General features: G+C 47.6%; 1 protein-coding gene across 11 annotated transcripts in view; it reads right to left on the bottom strand.

The window, feature by feature from the left end:
• Positions 1-20,231, bottom strand: part of CSAD (cysteine sulfinic acid decarboxylase) — a 26,883-nt gene continuing 6,652 nt past the window's right edge. For 2 of the 11 annotated variants that reach the window (XM_078076019.1, XM_078076018.1), the window contains exons 2-16: positions 12,136-12,257; positions 10,515-10,651; positions 10,126-10,252; positions 9,940-10,030; positions 9,467-9,573; positions 8,920-9,035; positions 8,348-8,427; positions 7,978-8,032; positions 3,393-3,509; positions 3,252-3,316; positions 2,873-2,954; positions 2,265-2,464; positions 2,016-2,067; positions 1,801-1,890; positions 1-691 (exon numbers count right to left, since the gene is read on the bottom strand). In XM_078076019.1, coding sequence (XP_077932145.1) covers positions 518-691; positions 1,801-1,890; positions 2,016-2,067; positions 2,265-2,464; positions 2,873-2,954; positions 3,252-3,316; positions 3,393-3,509; positions 7,978-8,032; positions 8,348-8,427; positions 8,920-9,035; positions 9,467-9,573; positions 9,940-10,030; positions 10,126-10,252; positions 10,515-10,640 — 1,482 coding nt within the window. In that variant the 5' untranslated portion in view covers positions 10,641-10,651; positions 12,136-12,257 and the 3' untranslated portion in view covers positions 1-517. Of the gene's footprint in view, positions 692-1,800; positions 1,891-2,015; positions 2,068-2,264; positions 2,465-2,872; positions 2,955-3,251; positions 3,317-3,392; positions 3,510-7,977; positions 8,033-8,347; positions 8,428-8,919; positions 9,036-9,466; positions 9,574-9,939; positions 10,253-10,514; positions 10,652-12,135; positions 12,275-20,231 lie in introns of those variants that run through there. The other 9 variants (XM_078076020.1, XM_078076023.1, XM_036088493.2 and 6 more) reach the window with 8 other exon arrangements.

Genomic DNA, 20,231 nt, shown 5'->3' on the forward strand with positions numbered 1-20,231 from the left:
TAATATAGTTGAAGGTTTAACTTTATTATTTCCCCATTATAAAAGTAATGCATATTAATTATGTAATAAAAGGGAAGAGCACAAAATGTATAAAAAATTAATTTTAAATTGCCTATAATCCCATCCCAGGGAAAATTATTAATATTTGGCATATTTCATTTTATCAGTCTTCTATGTATGAACACCACTCAGATATTACTATATACAAAGTCTTGTATCCAGCTTTTTCAATATAGCATTATATTAAAATTATCTTTTCTCATATCAATAAAAATCTTGTTTTTAAACATAATTCTAATGGCAGAGTACCATTCCATCATCTGGATGTACTGTAGTTTATTTAAATATTCTCCTAGTAGCAAATATTTAATTAGACAGTTAGTGGATCAAGGCACAGAAAGGTTGTTAAGGTCAGTCTGTTCTTGAAAACACAGGAAGGGAATGCACAGAGACGGGGGGTGGGGGGTGGTGGGGGGGGTGGTGTCAGGGCCAGCAGCAAGGAGGAGGAGGAGGAGGCTCAGAGGTCCCGGCCTAGCCTTTCCAGCTCGTTGAGAAGGAAGTCCATATCAGCCCGGGTCAGCGCAGGGTTGGCCACAACCATGCGGAAAAAGTTGCCCCGGGTCCCATGGGGCTGGTAGCCGATCATCATGGAGCCCTCCTTCACCATGCGCTCCTTGAGTACTGGGGCCACCTGTGGAAGGGTTGGAGAGAACTTCCAGCTGCAGCCTCAGTGCACGCTCCCCTAGGCGCACTTCCCTCTCGCTCAGGTACCTTTCTGAGGGAGCACTCATCGCTCAGCTCCTGACCCTGGCCCCAGGTCACCTTTCCCACTACATCCTGCCTGCTTGGCCTTCTCCAGCTTCTTCTTCTTTTTTTTTTTTTTTTAAGATTTTATTTATTTATTTGACAGAGACAGAGATAGCGAGAGCAGGAACACAAGCAGGGGGAGAGGGAGAGGGAGAAGCAGGCTTCCCGCTGAGCAGGGAGCCCGATGTGGGACTCGATCCCAGGACCCTGGGATCATGACCTGAGCTGAAGGCAGATGCTTAACGACTGAGCCACTCAGGCGCCCCCTTCTCCAGCTTCTGCATTATTTCCTATCTTACCTATCTCCAAGTTGTCACACGGGCCATTTTCTGCCAAATCCTGACTGTTCCCTGACTCCCAGCACTGCTCTACTCTAACATCTAGCCTTTGTCATCCTTAACACCTTCTTCTCCCCTCTCTGAATTCCTGGAATATCTATGATCTGTACCCTGTAATCTAACATGTAATTTACAAGATTGCCTTGAACATATTGGTTTCAGATAGGTAACTCTAGTTTTCTAAACAACCCCTTAAGGGCAAGAACATTCTTGTCCTTTCAGATCATCTGCAGCACCTAGCACCAATCTATCCTTAGGGACATGACGTATCTCCTTTCCTCTAGAAGGCATGTCTGGACCGGCCTTATACAGTCATTCCGCCCCCAGCATCAGGGAATAAGGCTTCATACGGCTGTCCTGGGCCCGAGCTCCCAGCAGAACTCCCATGGACTACGTACTACACACTGGTGACTTCTCCTGTAACATCCCTCTCTGTCTTCTTGTCATTTTCCAGGAACATACCTTATTTCCTATCCCCACCCCCACAGAAATGAGGACCAGTTGGGGTTGTCTTCCAGTTCACACCCCCACCTCAGGAGCAAGACTAGCAAAGGGACCTGCCATGCCACTGACAGCCAGCAGGGGGCAGAAACACACCAGAAGCATCACAGTTCCCTAAACTGGGCTATAACCAGAGACCAGAGAGAGAGCCTACCTTAGCCAGCCTTTCACTGTAATCCGGGCTGTCCTGCTTCCCCCGCAGGCTGGGGGGCACAAACCAGAAACACACATTGACAAACTCCGGCTGGGAGGAATGAGGGAGGAGAAGGGGTGAGCTGTGGAAGGGGGATGATCCCCCCCTACTGCCCCTCTTCCCCCGTCAGGGCTTTGCTGTGTGGGATAGCCTGGGGTGGGGAGGAGGATGCATACCTCCATAACCAACTCAAATCCTTCTCGCTTCTTCAATTCCTCCACCAGGTACCTGCGAACACAGAGAGAGAGAGAGAAAGAAATCACACATGGAGGAGAAAAAGCAGAGACACAGAAGCAGAAGAGACGCAGAGAATGAACCCAGAGACCCCGAGAACAAGAAAATGGGAGGAGCAGAGCAGTGGGTGGGGACAGGATGGACCAGACGGAACCCCAGGGGAGAGGACGTAGGAGCGCCCCCACTCCTACCAGGCAAGGGCGAAGGCCTGGTCGATGCGCTGCTCCAGCCCTTGCCCGCCCTGTGCCTTCCACATGAGCCACAGCTTCAGACAGTCCACGCGGCGGCCACACTGCACCACCTTATCTCCAGTGTCCAGAGCCACGTCATAGAACTTGTCTTGCTGGAAGAGGTAGCTGGCCTGGGACCCGTGGCAGCGCCTAAGCAGGTTCTGTTGGTTGGGGTGGGGGGGAGTGTGGGGAAGACTGTAGACCCCCCCCCCACCGAGGCCTCCTCCAGAGGGGCACACGGGGATTTCTCAGCTCAGACCACCCATTCTTTCCCTGCCACTAGGCCCCTTTCTCTGGGTTTTCTCCCAATACCCAGAATTCTTCCCAGATTCAGCCTAGGATCCCTTCAATTACAACTGCAAGCTGGAAACCTCTTCCTTTGCTTGAAGACAGGCCACAGTGGGGGAGGGGGGGGCAGTACAGGGGATGAGGCTGGTCATGGATACTGGGCTTCAGACGGGATGGTGAGGAGGACATAATAAGGCCAGGCCCCTCTCGAAGGTGGGCCAGAGAAAAAGACAGAGATCCAGGGTGGGAGGTGGAGTGAGGAGAGGGCAGGGCCGACCCACCGAGGTATCCCGGAGAAGAAGAGCGGAGCACTGCAGGCCTGCTGTCAGAAGCTTGTGAGGATTCCAGGCCACCGAGTCAGCCCTGCAGGGGGAGGGGTGGGGGGGGCAGAGCAAAGCTGGATCGGCTGGCTGCTCCTCAACCAGAGCCCCCCTCCTTTACCATATCTTCAGTGAAGGGGCTTGAGTCTCACCCCGGCCCAGGAGTCAGGAAGAATTCCCGCGTCTGATGTCTGACTGCCCAGCCCCAGTCCACCATCTCTCCAGCGCCCCTCCCACCAACCTCCTTCCCTCCTTCCCATCGGAAGAGCCCTAGTCCAGGACTATTCTCTGGGTCAAGGAATTGAAGGGTGGGATTCAGGAAGTAGGTGGCCGTATGCACCTCTGGATCCCATCCAGGAGATGTCTATGTGTCTGTGACAACAGGACGCTCCCACCCCAGGCGGCCTGTGGAGCAAAAGGAATAACGTGGGCCTTGGCCTTGGCTCAGCCCACCCCACCCTCAGGCCCAAGGCTCACTCACATCCACATGCAGCCACAGCCCGTGACGCTGGCACACGTCAGCAATCGCGTCCAGGGGGTCAAAGGCCCCCAGCACGGTTGTGCCAGACGTCGCACTGACCAGGAACGGCACGGCACCCTGTGGCAACGACGCAGGAGGAGACAGAGACTGTGAAGGGATCTAAAAAGCCACCCAGGTTCTAGGGCCGAGCCGTCTCTAACTCTTACCGCAGGCCTGGCCTGGGCCCTTTCAACCTTACAACATGCTACCGTCCCCCTTAGTTCACAGGTGAGGACACTCAGATTCAGAGGTGTTAAGAAATTCACCCCCAAGCTGAAGCTCCGGAGATGGAATTCAATCCTAGGTCTGTCTGCTGGTCTATTTCCAAAGCTCACACACTTCCAAAAACTTTTAGTGTCTTGAAGATCAAAATGCTATTTAAAAAATTCTAATGGTACAAAAGTTCATGAAGAACTTGAATTTTTATTTTTAAAAACGACCACAAGGAAAAGCCCAGGCCCATATGGCTTTGCTGATGAATTCTATAATACATTTAAAAAAGAACTGATACCAGTTCTTCGCAAATATTCTAAAAAACAGAAGAGGAACACTTCTGAATTCATCCTATGAGGCAAGTATTACCCTGATACCAAAACTAGATGAAACATCACAAGAAAACCTCAGACAATATCTCTTTGAACATAGATATAAAAATCTACAAAACACTAGCAAACCAAAATCAGCAACATATAAAAAAATTATATGTTATGACAAAATAATTTGTCCCAAGAGCACAAGCTCAGTTTAGCATCCAAAAATCAATTAATATAATACACTCTTTTTTTTTTTTAAGATTTTTTTTATTTATTTGACAGAAAGAGAGACAGTGAGAGAGGGAACACAAGCAGGGGGAGTGGGAGAGGGAGAAGCAGGCTTCCTGCCGAGCAGGGAGCCCGATGCAGGGCTCAATCCCAAGACCCCAGGATCATGACCTGAGCCGAAGGCAGATGCTTAACGACTGAGCCACCCAGGTGCCCCAATGTAATACACTCTTATCAACAGAATAAAGGGGAAAAAAACACATCTCAATAGACACAGAAAAACATTTGACAAAATCCAACACTCCTTCTTGATGAAAATACTCAACAAACTAAGAGTTGAAGGGAACATTCTCAACCTAATAAAGGGCAACTACAAAAAACCCACAGCTAATATCGTACTCAAAGCTGAAAGACTGAAAGCCTTCCCCCTAAGATCAGGAACATGACAAGGATGCCCACTCTCCCCACTTCTATTCAACATTATACTAAAGTTCTAGCAGGGCAATTAGGTAAGAAAATAAAATAAGGGGCATCCAGATTGGAAAGGAAAAAAGCAGAAGCCCCACACTGGGTGTAGAGATTACTTAAAAATCATAAACAAACAGGGGCGCCTGGGTGGCTCAGTCGTTAAGCGTCTGCCTTCGGCTCAGGTCATGATCCCAGGGTCCTGGGATCAATCCCCACATCGGGCTCCCTGCTTGGCCTGGAGCCTGCTTCTCCCTCTCCCACTCCCCCTGCTTCTGTTTCCTCTCTCGCTGAGTCTCTCTCTGTCAAATAAATAAATAAAATCTTTTAAAAAAATAAAAATTAAAACAATCATAAACAAACAAATAAATAAATACAGAGGACCTGAATGGACATTTTTTAAAAGAAGACATACAGATGACCAACAGACACATGAAAAGATGCTCAACATGACTCATCATCAGGGAAATGCAAATCAAAACCACAATGAGATATTACCTCACACCTGTCAGAATGGCTAGAATTGAAAAGACAAGAAACAAGTGTCGGCAACAATGTGGAGAAAAGGGAGCCCCTGTGCCGTTGGTAGGAATGTAAACTGGTGCAGACACTGCTCCTCAAAAACTTAAAAATAGAATTACCATATGATCCATAATTCCACTACTATTTACCCAAAGAAAATGAAAACACTAATTTGAAAAGATATATGCACCCCTATGTTTATTGCAGCATTATTTACAATACCCAAGATATGAAAGCAACCTAAGTGCCCGTCAATAGATGAATAAAGAAGATGTAGTATACATATGTGTGTGTGTGTGTGTGTGTGTGTGTGTGCGCGTGCACGCACACACACACACCATGGAATATTACTCAGCCATAAAAAGAATGAGATCTTGCCATTTGCAACAACATGGATGCACCTAGAGAGTATAATACTAAGTGAAATAAGTCAGACAGAGAAAGACAAAATACCATATCATTCCACTTATATGTGGAATCTAAAAAACAAAACAAATGCACAGAGAAGGAAAGAAACAGACTCAAACACAAAAAACAAACTGGTGGTTGCAGAAGGGAGGTTGGGGGAGATGGGTGAAATAGAGTGGATTAGGAGGTACAAACTTTCAGTTATAAAATAAACAAGTCATGGGGATGAAAACACAGCATAGGGAGTCTAGTCAATAATATTGTAATAATGCATGGTGACAGATAATGAGTACACTTATCGTGGTGAGCACCGAGTACTGTATAAACAGAACTGTTGAATCAATAGGTGGTACACCTGAAACTAACTTCACACTTTATATTAATCATACTTCAATTGAAGCAAACAAACAGACTAGGAAAAAAGGAAATAACAAGTGTTGGTGAGAATGTGGAGAAACTGGAACCCTCATCTGCTGCTGGTAGGACTGGAAACTGGTACAGCCACTTTGAAAAAACAGTCTGGCAGCTCCTCAAAAGTTAAATACAGAATTACCAGATGAGTCAGCAATTCTGTCCCCAGGTATATAACCAAGAGAAATGAAAAATATACGTTCACACACACTTGTACACAAATGGTCAGAGCGGCGTTACTCAGAATTGCTAGAAAGTGGAAACCCAAATGTCCATCAACTGATGAACAGATAAATGAAATGTGGTAGATCCAATACAATGGAATACTATGCAGCAATGAAAGGAATGAAGTGCTGAGAGACTCTACAAGGATGAACCTCGAAGACAGTATGCTAAGTAAAAGAAGTTCATCACAAAAGACCATGCATAGTGTAAGTCCATTTATATGAAAAATCTACAATAGGCAGATCCATCGAGACACAAACTCACTGAGTGTTGCCTAGTAGGAGGTTTGGGGAAAATTGGGGATTGATGGCTAAAGGGTGTGTGGTTTCTTTTTTGGGGTGATGAAAATGTTCTTTTTTTTTTTTTAAAGATTTTATTTATTTATTTGACAGAGAGAGACACAGTGAGAGAGGGAACACAAGCAGGGGGAGTGGGAGAGGGAGAAGCAGGCTTCCTGCAGAGCAGGGAGCCCGATGTGGGGCTCGATCCCAGGACCCTGGGATCATGACCTGAGCCGAAGGCAGACGCTGAACGACTGAGCCACCCAGGCACCCCAAAATGTTCTAATATTTATTGTAGTGATGGTTACACAACTCTGTTAAAAACAACTGAATTGGACACTATAACTGGGTGAATTGTAGGGCATGTGAACGATATCTCAATACAGCGATTACCAAAAAAAAAAAAGTATTTATTTGTACAATAAAAGTGGTACTCCACTATTCTAGTTGCTGCTCACATTGCTACCCAGACGTAACATCAATATATCAATAAGTATATATTATTCTAAATAACCATAGGTTCTGGGGCACCTGGGTGGCTCAGTCAGTTAAGTATCTGCCTTCGGCTCAGGTCATGATCCCAGGGTCCTGGGATTGAGCCCGCATAGGGCTCCCTGCTCAGTGGGGAGCCTGCTTCTCCCTCTCCCTCTGCCCCTCCCAACCCCTGTGCACGCTCTCTCTCTCTCTCTCAAATAAATAAAATCTTTTTTAAAAATTTTAAAAAGTAAAAATAAATAACCATAGGTTCAAAGTGTTTATTCTGTACTGTAACATGCTATATATACTTTATATAGGTCTACTTAAATATATAATGCAGGTATTTTCATGTTGGTATACATATACCCACCTTATTCTTTTAAATGGCTATGCAGTACTCCAATAATAACAATAAAAACAATAATGGGCAGTAGTATTTATATAGTCCTTCACTGTTCCAAGTGCATTTATACTAACTCATGTAATGTTTGCAACAACCCTATGTGATAAGTTCTGTATTATGCTCAGTGACTCAGGCTTGCTCCTGACTCTTGGGGTCTGGTCCTGCCCATGGGTCTCGGCAAAGTCCCCAAGAGCAGCATAGAGTGTCATTCCTCAGGCTTCCCACTGATTACTTCAGCCCACAGGGGAGACGGGCACAGAGGTCAAGAAGAGGGATTGAGGGCGCCTGGGTGGCTCAGTTGTTAAGCGTCTGCCTTCGGCTTGGGTCATGATCCCAGGGTCCTGGGATCGAGCCCCACATCGGGCTCCCTGCTCTGCGGGAAGCCTGCTTCTCCCTCTCCCACTCCCCCTACTTGTGTTTCCTGCTCTCGCTGTGTCTCTCTCTGTCAAATAAATAAATAAAATTTAAAAAAAAAAAGAAGAAGAAGAAGAAGAGGGATTGAGCAGCACCTTGAGTGGGGAGAGCCCAGGGAAGCCTCCAAGAAAAGACCAAGGGGTTCTGCTCCACTGTCTCAGCGCCCCTCACTCACTCACCTCAGCCTCGGCCAGACTGATCTGCCTCTCCAGATCCTCAGGAACCATTTTCCCTCTGGAGAAGAAAACTGATTGGGTAAAGAAGTAATTGGTTTTCTCAGCTAGGAGGCAGAACTGTTGAGAGCAGGGTAATGTGGGGTTAGCTACGCAGAGGCCATAATGTTGATTTTTTCCTAAGAGGGGTAAGCGGACCTCAGGGGACAGGGCGAGAGACTCCAGCAGGCATTGATAGACAGAAGGGGCAACTGTGTAGGAACAGAGAGGGGACAAAAGCCCACTTGGGGCATGGGCCTGAGGCCAGAGCTTCTAGCAGCAGGAGGGCACGCTGTGCCAGGCTGGGTCTGAGCCATGTGAACAGAAGGACCTTTACCTCTCATCTGTCTTGACTACTCGGACACTGTTGGTGCCAAGTCCCAGAAAAGCAGCTCCCTTCTTGATGGAGTAATGACACTATGGAGAAAGGCAGAGGGCAGATTAGGCTAGAGGCAAGAGGGCAGGAAGGATAGGGAGGAGAGAGACACTGGTAAATGTGTGAGCTGCAACAGATAAGACTCTGAAGACCAAGGCTTCTCGAATGTTCGAATGTTCGTGTGCCTCCAAATCACTAGGATGTCTGGTTCAAATGCAGATTCATATTCAGCGTGTCTGGGGTGGGGCCTGCCAGTCTGCGTTTCTGACAAGCTCCCAGGTGATACTGCTGCTACTGGTCCACAGACCACACTCTGAGTAGAAAGGGTGTGGACTATGTCTGCGGCACTCATTGTCCCTTTGCTACCTCCACTCAGAAGGCAAGGTGAACGGGAGTGTTTACTCGGCCCCTTGACTGGAAGGAAGCACTTCTGCCTGGAGGCAGGCTGGCCCTAGAGATGGGTCTGGGCAGGCAGACTCAGCTGGCTGGACATTAGCATCAGGAGCCCAGGGTAGGTCTATGCCTCTTCCCACCTCCTTTGATGTGAAGAGTGCCAGGGGCGGCAGCGCCCGGAGGCCCCTCTGCTTGCAATCCGGGTAGCGCTGATAGCGGGCCAGGTTCACGGCATACATGTTGGAGATGGAGCCACCTGTCGCAGGGAAGGTGGTAAGAGGGAGGAGCCGTGGGTCAAAACTGGAGCTTGCTCCCCCTGACCTCTCCACCCAGGAGAGCTGATCAAAGAAGCATGAGTGACAGGCTCCCAGGGATCTCCGAAGGGCCTGCTGATAACCCCAAACAGCCCCGGGATTCGCAGATCCCCCAGACTACTCCCCTCCATATCCTGGGCTGACCCAGGACAGGGCCTCCCCTCCCCAGAGCAGGCACTGGAGTGCTGATCCCATGGACTGTTTGGCAAACATGAGGATACAGGGGACTGGGCAGCTTCTCTCAGGTTTGGCCCCAGCCCAGCTGGAGAGGAAACAAAGAGGAATCCCTCCCTGCCAGCATAGAGCAAGAAAATCGTGGGGGAGGAGGAACCCTCAAAAAGACCAAAGAGAGCCCCCCCTCCTTCTCACATACCAGGGCAGAAGACCCCATCCCCAGAGCTCCAGCCCACCAGGGCCCGGAGTTTCTTCAACACCTCTTCTTCCATGAGCACAAACACGGGGGCGATTTCATAAGTGTACCTGCCAGGAGAGGGGGGGATGAGAAGGGAAAAGAGGAAGGAAGGCTAGCCAGGTCCGACTCTCAGAGGAGTAGGGAAAGGAGGTGCGGACAATGAGGAAGGAAAGGTCCAAAGGGAGGAATGACCTGGTGACCAAGAGCCAGGGAAGCAAGAATGAGGAAGAACTGGGGGTCAGGAGGCATGAGAAAGCTGGGAGAAAGGGAGCCCAAAGGGTACAAAGAGAAAGACTGCCGGCAGAGATGCCAGGAAACGGGGGGGGGGGGGGGGGGGGAGGGTGCAAAACCATTCTCCTCCCTACCCCTGGGGTATGTCTCCAGCAAATCCAAGCCTTTGTGAGGTGGGGGTAAGGGGCCTCGGGTTGACTCACTGGCTGGTGTTGAGGCTCTCAGTGACAATGCGCCCTGCCAGAGCATGGGGATCCAACCCTGAGAAGAGCTGGTTGAAGAAGTGCGGGTGACCTGGAGAAGGCGGGGGGGCAGGGAGCTCAGAGTGCAGCTGCAGACGGACAAACGGACAACTCCAGACACTCCTCCCGCCACAGCCCAGGACCCACAGGTCTTCACACTATAGCGGATCACCTCCCGGCACCGTGCCAGGATCTGCTCCGACGCCTCGCCCTGGCTGCGCAGCTCCAGGTCCAGCAGCTGCTTCAGCTCCTCAGGCTCCTTCCACTCGCAGACCTGGCGGGAGAAGCGGGAGGTTCCGGGGGCCCATGGACACCCCCCATTAACTGGCTGCCCAAACCACCTCTCAGCTTGCACATAAAATGAGTTAGGAATATTTCCAAAGCAACTCATGAACAAGGGTAGATATACACAGTATGACCCAGCATATAATCCCTGATGCATTCAGCGAGACTGATGAATTCTGGGCCGAAGGCTTGTGGGAGGAGGAAAGTTCTGAGCCAGGAATGATGGGCAGGAGGAGAGGGAAAGGACCCACCTTCTCGGAGGCACTGGTCCCTTTCCGAATGACCTCATCCACAACAATCCCAAACACATCCCGGAGCAAGGCTTCTGCAGCCATGGGGTCCCCATCAAGGGAGAAGAGTGGTTTAGAGTCAGCCATCAGGATAAAATCTGTGAGCAAAGCAGGAGTTACTCCCTACTCAGCCCAGCGTATCCCACCTGGACCTAACCAGCAAGAACCGCAACCACAGAGCAGGCCTCCGGCCCCTGTCCTGCAGCTGAGTCCCTGCCTTCACTGTACAGACAAGGGCAAGCAAGCGCCCAGGGAGAACGTCAGCAGCAACAGGTGGGGAAGAAAAAGGCAGTGAGTGCTGAGCAGGTGGAAACTTGCGGTCACTGCCTGCCTCAGGCAAAGACGACAGGCTTACCTTTCCACTCAGGTCTCTGTTCAGGTGCGCTGGAGGCAGGGCACGCGACTAGCTTTTGAGAGTGTTAGGACCAGGACAGCGGAGGGAGTGAGGTATAGGCAGCACTCACGTGACCATGAGATCACTCTCATGACCCTTGCCCTGAAGAGAACTTAGAGATTTGGGATAGGGACAACCGGTTGAGATAAGTCCCTGAATAATCATTAGCTGACACGAAGAAGGGGGAAATGCAATGAAAGGCAAAAGCATTAACACCAGGGTTGAGAGAGCAGCCAGGAAGAATCACTGTGAAGTGGAGGGCTGGAGAGGGGACTTAGTGGAGAATGTTTGGCAGGAAGCTGCTGCCCCTGACCCTGGAGACAGAAGGGGAGGGAGCCTGAGATAGGTGGAGGTGAAATGCTTTATCTCTTTGCACCCCCACCCCCAAAGAACCAGCCTGATTTCTAAAGCCCTCTCCTAGAGCAGGAAGGAAAGGGGGTATGTTGAGGAAGGATTTTGTTAAACAAGTGTAATCCTGGGCCTTGCAGCCTGAGAGTGCTCAATACACAGAAAGCGGTTGTCTGAAGTGAGCACCAACTGTGTTCATGACCGGATGCTTGGGACTGAGAAAGTCTCCCTGTCTGCTGGGAGGGCACAGATGCACGGGCAGCAGTCCCAGCCTGGGCTAGGCTGGATGCTGACCCCACGCGCTACTGAGGAAGAGAGATGGATGGAGGATGGCAGCTGAAGGCTGGGGAAGATCTGCAGCGGGGCTGGAGCTGAATCTTGAAAGAAGGCAGGAGAAATGAGATTAGCAAAAGGGAGAAAGAGAACATTTGGGGGTAGGGTGATGCCATGAGCTGACATGGGGAAGAAGTATGGCTTGAGGGAAGGTCAATGAAGGGCGCCTGGCTGGCTGGAGGGAGGTCTGCAAGGATGATACTGGAGCAAAGGCGGGGTGGGCAGAGTTGTATCAGATTATGGGGAGCCCTGAGCCCCAGCCAGGCCCAGAGATCTAGATTTTATCCTGCAGAAAACCGGAACTCATTGGGGCGCCTGGGTGGCTCCGTCAGTTAAGTGTCTGCCTTCAGCTCAGGTCATGATCTCGGGGTCCTGGGATTGAACCCCATGTGGGGCTTCCTGCTCAGCAGGGAGTCTGCTTCTACCCTTCCCCCTCCCACTCATGCTCAAGCTCTCGCTCTCTCAAATAAATAAAATCTAAAAAAAAAAAAGAAAATAGGAACTCACTGAAAGACGAAAGACTTGGTGGCAAGGAACAATGTGATGAAACTGATGCTCAGACCCGTATACAGCACAGGATGCAGAATTCACAGGGTGTTGCTGTAAACCAGGCAAGAAGCGATGCACATCTGAATAAGGGTGGTGTGGGTAGGAAAGGACAGAGCAATGAGGAGGTCGGCCCAAAGCTCTGATGAGCTGTTAGAACAGAAAGCAGATTTGAGAGTCAGCGTACAGCCGGAGCCTTGTGACGGGCTCCATTCCCCATGGGAGAAAATGTTCGGAGAGATGGCCAGGAGGAGGGGAAAACACTAAGGCCTAGGAACCCCCCAAATGAGTGGGTGAGAAGGTCAAGGGAATATGAAGAAGAAACTTCCTCAAGGTGGGTTGCTCTGATTTAATCCACTGTCAGCAGTCACTGGACCCCACACTAGTTGAAAACACAGGTTCAAGGAACCCTAGCGGTCCAACCCTTAAACTTTTCCTCAGTAGATTGGGTTTGGGGGACAGAGCGGAGCTGACCCAAACCCTGAGAATGAAAGAGCCAATCCTTTCTCCGTGTCCCTTTAGCTCCCCTGACAGGTGGCAGCAGGGGGGCGTTTGGGCGGAGAGGCTTGAGGGGGAGAAGCAAAGAAAGATAGGTACCAACGAAGCACTTACCACATGCCACACTCTGTACTTAATATGTATTATTATCATCTTTACAACTGTTCAGGTAAGTTTATTGCCCACATTTAAACTGAGATTCCAGAGATGCTACGTGTGTAACTGGTTCAGATCACACAGCCGGCACCTGGCCATGCTGGGTCTGAACCCAGGCTTGGTGGGCTCTGAAGCCCTGCCCCTAACCATCAGGCTCGATTGCCTCTCTCGAGGCTCTCTCAGGCCCTGAGTTTGCTGTGCTGCAAAGACCACTGGGCCAGGAGTGACGACACCTCAGGGCCTCCGTTTCTATAAAAGAAGTTTTCAAGAGAGACCCTCCAAGGCATCTGCTGGCGTTCACAGGAACTCAGGCCAGGAGATATGACAAGCAGGCCAAGGGAGAATTTTCTGAGTAGGGGGTAGAAAACAGGTTGCAAGAGGTTTGTAAGGAGGGAACAACTGGTTAACAAAGGGAGTCTCCTAGCAGGAGGAATGCTTTTCCCCAAGCTCCGAAGAATGGGTCTCTAGGGGAGACTCCATCCTCCCCTCCCAGGACCTTCTTTATCCTTTCCACCTCAGTCACAGCTCAGAAATGAAATCTGGAGGGCTCTGAACACTCCCAGTTTCTTCCAGGGATAAACAGAGAAGTGAGACATCACCACCCTTGTTCCACATACAGAATCCTGCCCTGGGTACCTGAGAGAGGGAAGAGCCCCTGCCTGCAAAGAGTTTTTCTTTTCCTTTTTTTAAAATTTATTTATTTGAGAGAGAGAGAGCTCGCATGCGCGAGCGTGGGAATGGAGGGAGGGGCAGAGGGGGAAAGAGAGAATCTTCAAGCAGACTCCCCAATGAGCGCAGAGCCTGACTCAGGGCTTGACTCAGGGATCAATCCCACAACCCATGAGACCATGACCTGAGCCGAAACCAAGAGTTGATGCTCAACCAACTGAACCACCCCAAGAGTTTTTCTTTTCCTTTTATTTATTTAAATTTTTTTAAAAGATTTTATTTATTTGACACACAGAGAGAGAGAGCACAAGCAGAAGGAGCGGCAGGCAGAGGGAGAAGTAGGCTCCCTGTTGAGCAAGGAGCCCGATGCAGGGCTCAATCCCAGGACCCTGGGATCATGACCTGAGCCGAAGGCAGACACTTAACCGACTGAGCCACCCAGGCACCCAGAGTTTTTTTTTTTTTTTTAAAAAGAAGAATGATGTTAACCTGCAAAATAGAATGATAAAGCAAAGAAACCTGAATGGAGTTAGGAACAGGGCTTCAGCCCCAGGCTGAGAAGATGCTGGTAGGACCAAGTAGGGTTTGTTAAAAAATTCACGTTTCTTCAGACTTCATGGGATCTCTAGTCCATCAACTCCTCTAACCATCAACTCCCTCATATCTTTCTTTCCTTCGCTTATGCAACCTAGATTGTATGTTTTGTTGTTTCAACCACTCTTTGTGCAAAATCCTCAACTCCTCGGCCCTTTGGTCCTTCCACCAGACCCACCTGGGGAAACTCCAATCCAACTGGCCAATCCTTCTCTTACCAAATCCACCAGGACTGCTGGATTCTGCTAGTAAAAGCCACTCAACCATTCAAATTGATATTGCTATACATTCATGGTCTCTGTGCTCATTCCAATTAAACACAGCAGATTAAACACCTACATTTACCACTATTCCTTCCTGAAACCCAACTAAAATTACATCAGTGGAATTTTAAATTCAGAAGAATAGGGGCGCCTGGGTGGCTCAATCATTAAGCATCTGCCTTCGGCTCAGGTCGTGATTCTCAGGGTCCTGGGATCGAGCCCCACATCGGGCTCCCTGCTCTGCCGGGAGCCTGCTTCTCCCTCTCCCGCTCCCTCTGCTTGTGTTCCCTCTCTCTCTGTCAAATAAATAAATAAAATCTTTTAAAAAAATAAAAATAAAAAATAAATTCAGAAGAATAAAGCAAATGAGGAGAGATGAGAGATGTCAATAATCGCAGAAGATAGAAAGCAGATGAGAAGTGGTAACTGGTTTAGCACATGGCAGAAAGCCAAAACCAGTATGTCCTTGTAAGGCTATGCCAATGGGAAACAAGCTGGTTCTTGGGGCAGAAGCCCAGAAAGGCTCAGGAATTGGAAACATTAGCCATCTTGGAAGGCAGGAAGGATTTGTAGAAGTGTGTATAAGGAACAATTAGACCCTCACTCTCCTCCCCCTATCTATTCAGTCAGGCAACAACCCTCCTTTCCCCCTGCTTCCAAAGAAGCAAGAGATCTGTTTTCTAGAGCAACTGAAACAGGTAGGGTGGGACTTAGGGAGGCCAGGACTTAGAGACTTGAGGCACAGCAGGTGAGCATGAGGCAATGCCCCAAATACAGGAGGATTAGGAGGAAGTTACTATCAAATCAACTTCTTTCTCGTAACCAGCATTCAGAACCAGTGGCCAGGGGTAAGCCCTCCAGGGCCAGCAGACTAGAGGATTCCTCTCCAGAGAAATTGACCTCGATAGCCCTGGAGAAAAGACCTCCTGATGCTCTTATTTCAGTCCTCACCTGATCTCCTGGTCAGTGGTGCCCACAAGTCAATATGGCCTATCCATGCACTTCGGCCTTCCAATATGCCTTCATGCCTTCCTCTTCAATGTGAGCAACCAGCCAGCCAGAGATTACCAGACACTACAGGAAAGCCCCTAACCTGAACCACAGAGGTAAAAACAGGCAAACTGAAAAAAGGCATTTGGTGGAAGAAAAGAAATGCAGGGAGAAGAAAGCCTCAAAATTTCCAGAAGATATTGCATTCATTAAAAAATAGGTCGCCCTCAAAAAGGAATACTCAGAGAACAGCAAGACACTCTAGGATTTTAAAAATATGACAAGTGAAATGAAAAATTAGAAATAAAACGATGCCAAGAAAATCACACAGAAAGATAAAAATATAAAGAGATGGACAAAGAAAAGAACTTTAGATCAATCCAAAAGGCCCAATAGTCAAGTAATAGAAATTTCAGAAAAGGAAGGAAAAAAGGGGAAAGAAATCAAAGAAAGCTTTATAGAACAGAAGGAAAAATTAAAAGGATCCACTGAATGACCAATACGAAGATAGATTATAATATTGTCTTAGAACAGTGGAGGATCCAAAGACTTCCAGAGATAAAACAAAACAAATAAACCAAAACTGGGTCATAGACAAAAGACAGAGAATCAGACCAAATCGAACACCTCCAACACAGGAGAGAGGTGAAAGGAATCCAAAGGGCTGTAATGAAGGTAGTAACAATATTCAGAGGATAACAGCACTCAACTTTTTGTTATCTGCCTTCTGGACCGCCCCCTTCTCTTCCTCCCTTCCTTCTTTCAATTATTTGTTCAGTATCTAGTATTTGCCAAGCACTTTGATGGCCACTAGAGATACAATGGAGAGCAAAAGACATAGACCCTGGGGTGCCTGGCTGGCTCAGTCAGTGAGTTCAAGTCCCATGTTGGGCACAGTGCTTACTTAATAAAATAAAAATTAAAAAAAAAAAAAAAAAGAGGAAGAAAAGGCCATAGCCCTGTCCTCATGAAGCTCACAGTCTAAGCAAAGTCACCGGTGAGCCAACTCTCACACACAGAGGTGGTTTTGTTTGGTTTGCATAGTATGTTGTTGTTTTTAAGTAATCTCTATGCCCAACGTGGGACTCAAACTCATGACCAAGAGTCACGTGCTCTATCAACTGAGCCAGCCAGGCACCCCTGTTGTAAAACTTTAAAAATAATTGTCGGGGGGCGCCTGGGTGGCTCAGTCGTTGGGCGTCTGCCTTCGGCTCAGGTCATGATCCCAGGGTCCTGGGATCGAGCCCTGCATCGGGCTCCCTGCTCCGTGGGGGGCCTGCTTCTCCCTCTGCCTGCCGCTCCCCCTGCTTGTGCTCCCTCTCTCGCTGTGTCTCTCTCTGTCAAATAAATAAATAAAATCTTTAAAAAAATAAATAAATAAATAAAAAATAAAAATAATTGTCAATACTGAAACTTCCAGCTTCTTGTGAAAAAAAAAAAAAAAAAAACAGAAGGCCTAGCAACAGTAGGCCTAAATTACTAATTAGCAACAAGCGCCTGTAGTTGCCCCTTTATTATTATTGTAGTTTTGCATTCGTTATGCTTTCTTTCCAATTTTTTTGTTCTTTTTTTTTAAAGATTTTATTTATTTGACAGATAGAGAGATAGCGAGAGTAGGAACACAAGCATGGGGAGTGGGAGAGGGAGAAGCAGGCTTCCCGCCGAGCAGGGAGCCCGATGCGGGGCTCGATCCCAGGACCCCAGGATCATGACCTGAGCTGAAGGCAGATGCTTAACGACTGAGCCACCCAGCCGCCCCATCCAATTTTTTTATTCTTGAGTAAGCAATACATTCAGGTAGCTCAAAAATCAAAATATATAAAAATATTAATGGTGAAAGTCTAATTCCCACCCCATTCCATGTGCCCCATTCCCACCTCCACCCCCACAGGTAACCATTTTTAATAGTTTCTTGGGTAACTTTTCAGAGTTTTTAATGCAAATACTAACAAATGTGGATATGTATTCTTATTTTCTCTTTTCACACAAATGATAGCATATAATCACTGATTTGAACCTTGCTTTCTTTCAGTTAATATATAGGTGATCCTTTATCAGTACATATAGAATTTCTATATTCTTTTTTTTAATCAAACAGCTTTATTGAGATGTAATTTACATACCATAAAACATAACCCTTTAAATTGTACATTTTCAGTGGTTTTTTGGATAGTAACAGAATTGCACAACAATCATCAGTAATTCTAGGACATTTTCATCACCCCCAAAAGAAACTCATTAGTGGTCACTCCTCATTCGCCATTTCCCATCCTTCCAGCCACCACTACCCTATTTTCTGCCCCTACAGATTTGCCTATTCTGGACATTTCATATCAACAGAAACATAGAATATATGATCTTCTTTTGAATATATGGCTTCTTTTACTGAACATAATGTTTTCAAGGTTCATCCATGTTGTAGCATATATCAGCACTTCATTCCCTTTTATAGCCAAATAATATTCCATAATATGGATACACTGCATTTTATTTAACCATTCACCAACCAATGGACATTTGGGTTCTGTCTATGTTTTGGCTACTGTGAACAGCGCTGCTATGAACATTAATGTACAAGTTTTTGTGTGGGCACATGTTTTCAAGTCTCCTGGGTACATACCTGATAGTGGAATCGCTGGGTCATACAGTAACTCTGTGTTTCAATTTTGAGGAACAGCCAAACTGTTTTCCAAAGTGCCAGTACCATTTTATATTCCCATCAGTAATGTATGAGCATTCTAATTTCTCCACATCCTTGCCAGACTTCTTATTATCTTTTTTATTACAGCCACCTGCATTTGTAATTTTGATAAGGATTGCCAATATCCAGAGATTGTACCAGCATATGAAAGTGCTTGCGTTCTTAGACTCAGTAGCAGAGTATGCTGTCAAACTTCTGAATCTTTTTAGTTTGAGGACTAAGAAATGGTATCTTAGTATGGTTTTATTTTGGTAGAACACCTGCATCAGTCAGTTTTGCTGTGGTAACTAATGGCTTCAAAATCCCACTGGCTTGCAACAACAGAAGTTTATCTCTCTTTCCTGGTTTACACTGGTGGTGTGGTTGGCTACAGCTCTGATTCATGTGCCTTTATTCCAAGACCCAGGCTGAAGGAACAGCCCCTATCTGAGACACAATGTTCTCCTGGCAGGAGGAAAGGAGTAAAAGGCAGAGAAAACCATGCAACGACTCTTAAAACCTCTGCTTGTATCTGGCACAGGGCACATCTGCTCATACCCTGTTGACCATGGCAAACCCCAGGGCAGTGGGGTGAGGATGTATATTCCTCCCACAGGCGGGCGCTCAAAAAATTAATGGCAATGGGTGAAGATGTAAACTCTCATCACAAGGTCATTGGACATAAGCCCTTAAAAGTTTGCATTCTGGGGGCGCCTGGGAGTCTCAGTTGGTTAAGCATCTGCCTTTGGCTCAGGTCATGATCCCAGGGTCCTGGGACCGAGCCCCGCATTGGGCTCCCTGCTTGGTGGGGAGTCTGCTTCTCCCTCTCCCTGCCGCTGCCCCTGCTCTTGTTCTCTCTCTCTCTGTCTCTCTCTGTCAAACAAATAAATGAAATCTTTAAAAAAAATTTTTTTGCATTCTGTTTCGCCTCAGTCCACCCCAGCCCACCTCACTCATTTGCATTACCTGCCTGGCCCCGTAGCTATCTGAGTTGGAACCACTGGCCTAACCACTGGTATAACCACTCTCCTTTTCCCTCAGGGATTTCCTCCTGATTATCCCCTCTCATTTCTTCAACTCTCCTTCCTACTACCTCTTTCTCACAGCATTTTAAATTGTTTAAACCTCTCACATGTTCCCACTCTAGCCACCTCCTCATCACCACCAACCTTCTTAAAACAGTCATCTCCACTCCATCTTTGCTTTCCCTCCTCTCACACTTTCCTCAGCCCACCAAGTCACCAAGAACTTCCAAATCCCATGGACACATATCACCTTTATCCTAGAAACATTTTATTTCCCTGGCTTCCATTGGATTACCACCAGCCCTTTCTTTTTTTTTTTTTTTTTTTTTTTTTTAAAGATTTTATTTATTTATTTGACAGAGAGAGAGATAGCTAGAGCAGGAACACAAGCAGGGGGAGTGGGAGAGGGAGAAGCAGGCTTCCTGCCAAGCAGGGAGCCCAATGTGGGACTCGATCCCAGGACACTGGGATCATGACCTGAGCCGAAGGCAGACGCTTAATGACTGAGCCACCCAGGCACCCACCACCAGCCCTTTCTTAGTTCCCTTTGCATTTTCACCTTCCTCTGGCCCTCCCTGAAATGCTAGAGTCCCTCGGGGCCTTGTCCCAGTGCGTCTTTTATCTGTTGTATTCTGCACCACTCCCTGGGCAATTGATCTGTTCCTAGGGCTACCTGCCGGTAGTTCCTCCATTCCAAACCTCTCTCCTGAGTCCAGGTCCATGAAGCCACCTTCCTAATTTAGAAGACTCATGGGCACTTCATACTCAGTAGGTCCAAAATTAAACTCAATATCAGCCCTCTCAAATCTGCTCTTCTTCTTAGGTTCCCTGGTTTGATGAATGCCATCATCTTCTACTGGTTACTCAAACTTAGATTCTGACTGATTTCTTGCCTCCTCATCCTTGACTGATTTTTTTTTTTCCTTTTCATTTAATCTTCAAATATTGTTACATCTTTCTCTCTCTCATTCAAAAACATCAGCACAACAGCAAAACCTGAATAAAGCTTCACTTTTTTCCCCTTAGGGCTCTGTTGTAAAATTCTTTTCCTTAAAAACACTTTAAGAGGCACCTGGGTGGCTCAGTCATTAAGCATCTGCCTTCGGCTCGGGTCATGATCCCAGGGTCCTGGGATCGAGTCCTGCATCGGGCTCCTTGCTCAGCGGGAAGCCTGCTTCTCCC

Source organism: Halichoerus grypus, chromosome 6 (assembly GCF_964656455.1).
Source record: "Halichoerus grypus chromosome 6, mHalGry1.hap1.1, whole genome shotgun sequence".
NCBI lineage: Eukaryota > Metazoa > Chordata > Mammalia > Carnivora > Phocidae > Halichoerus > Halichoerus grypus.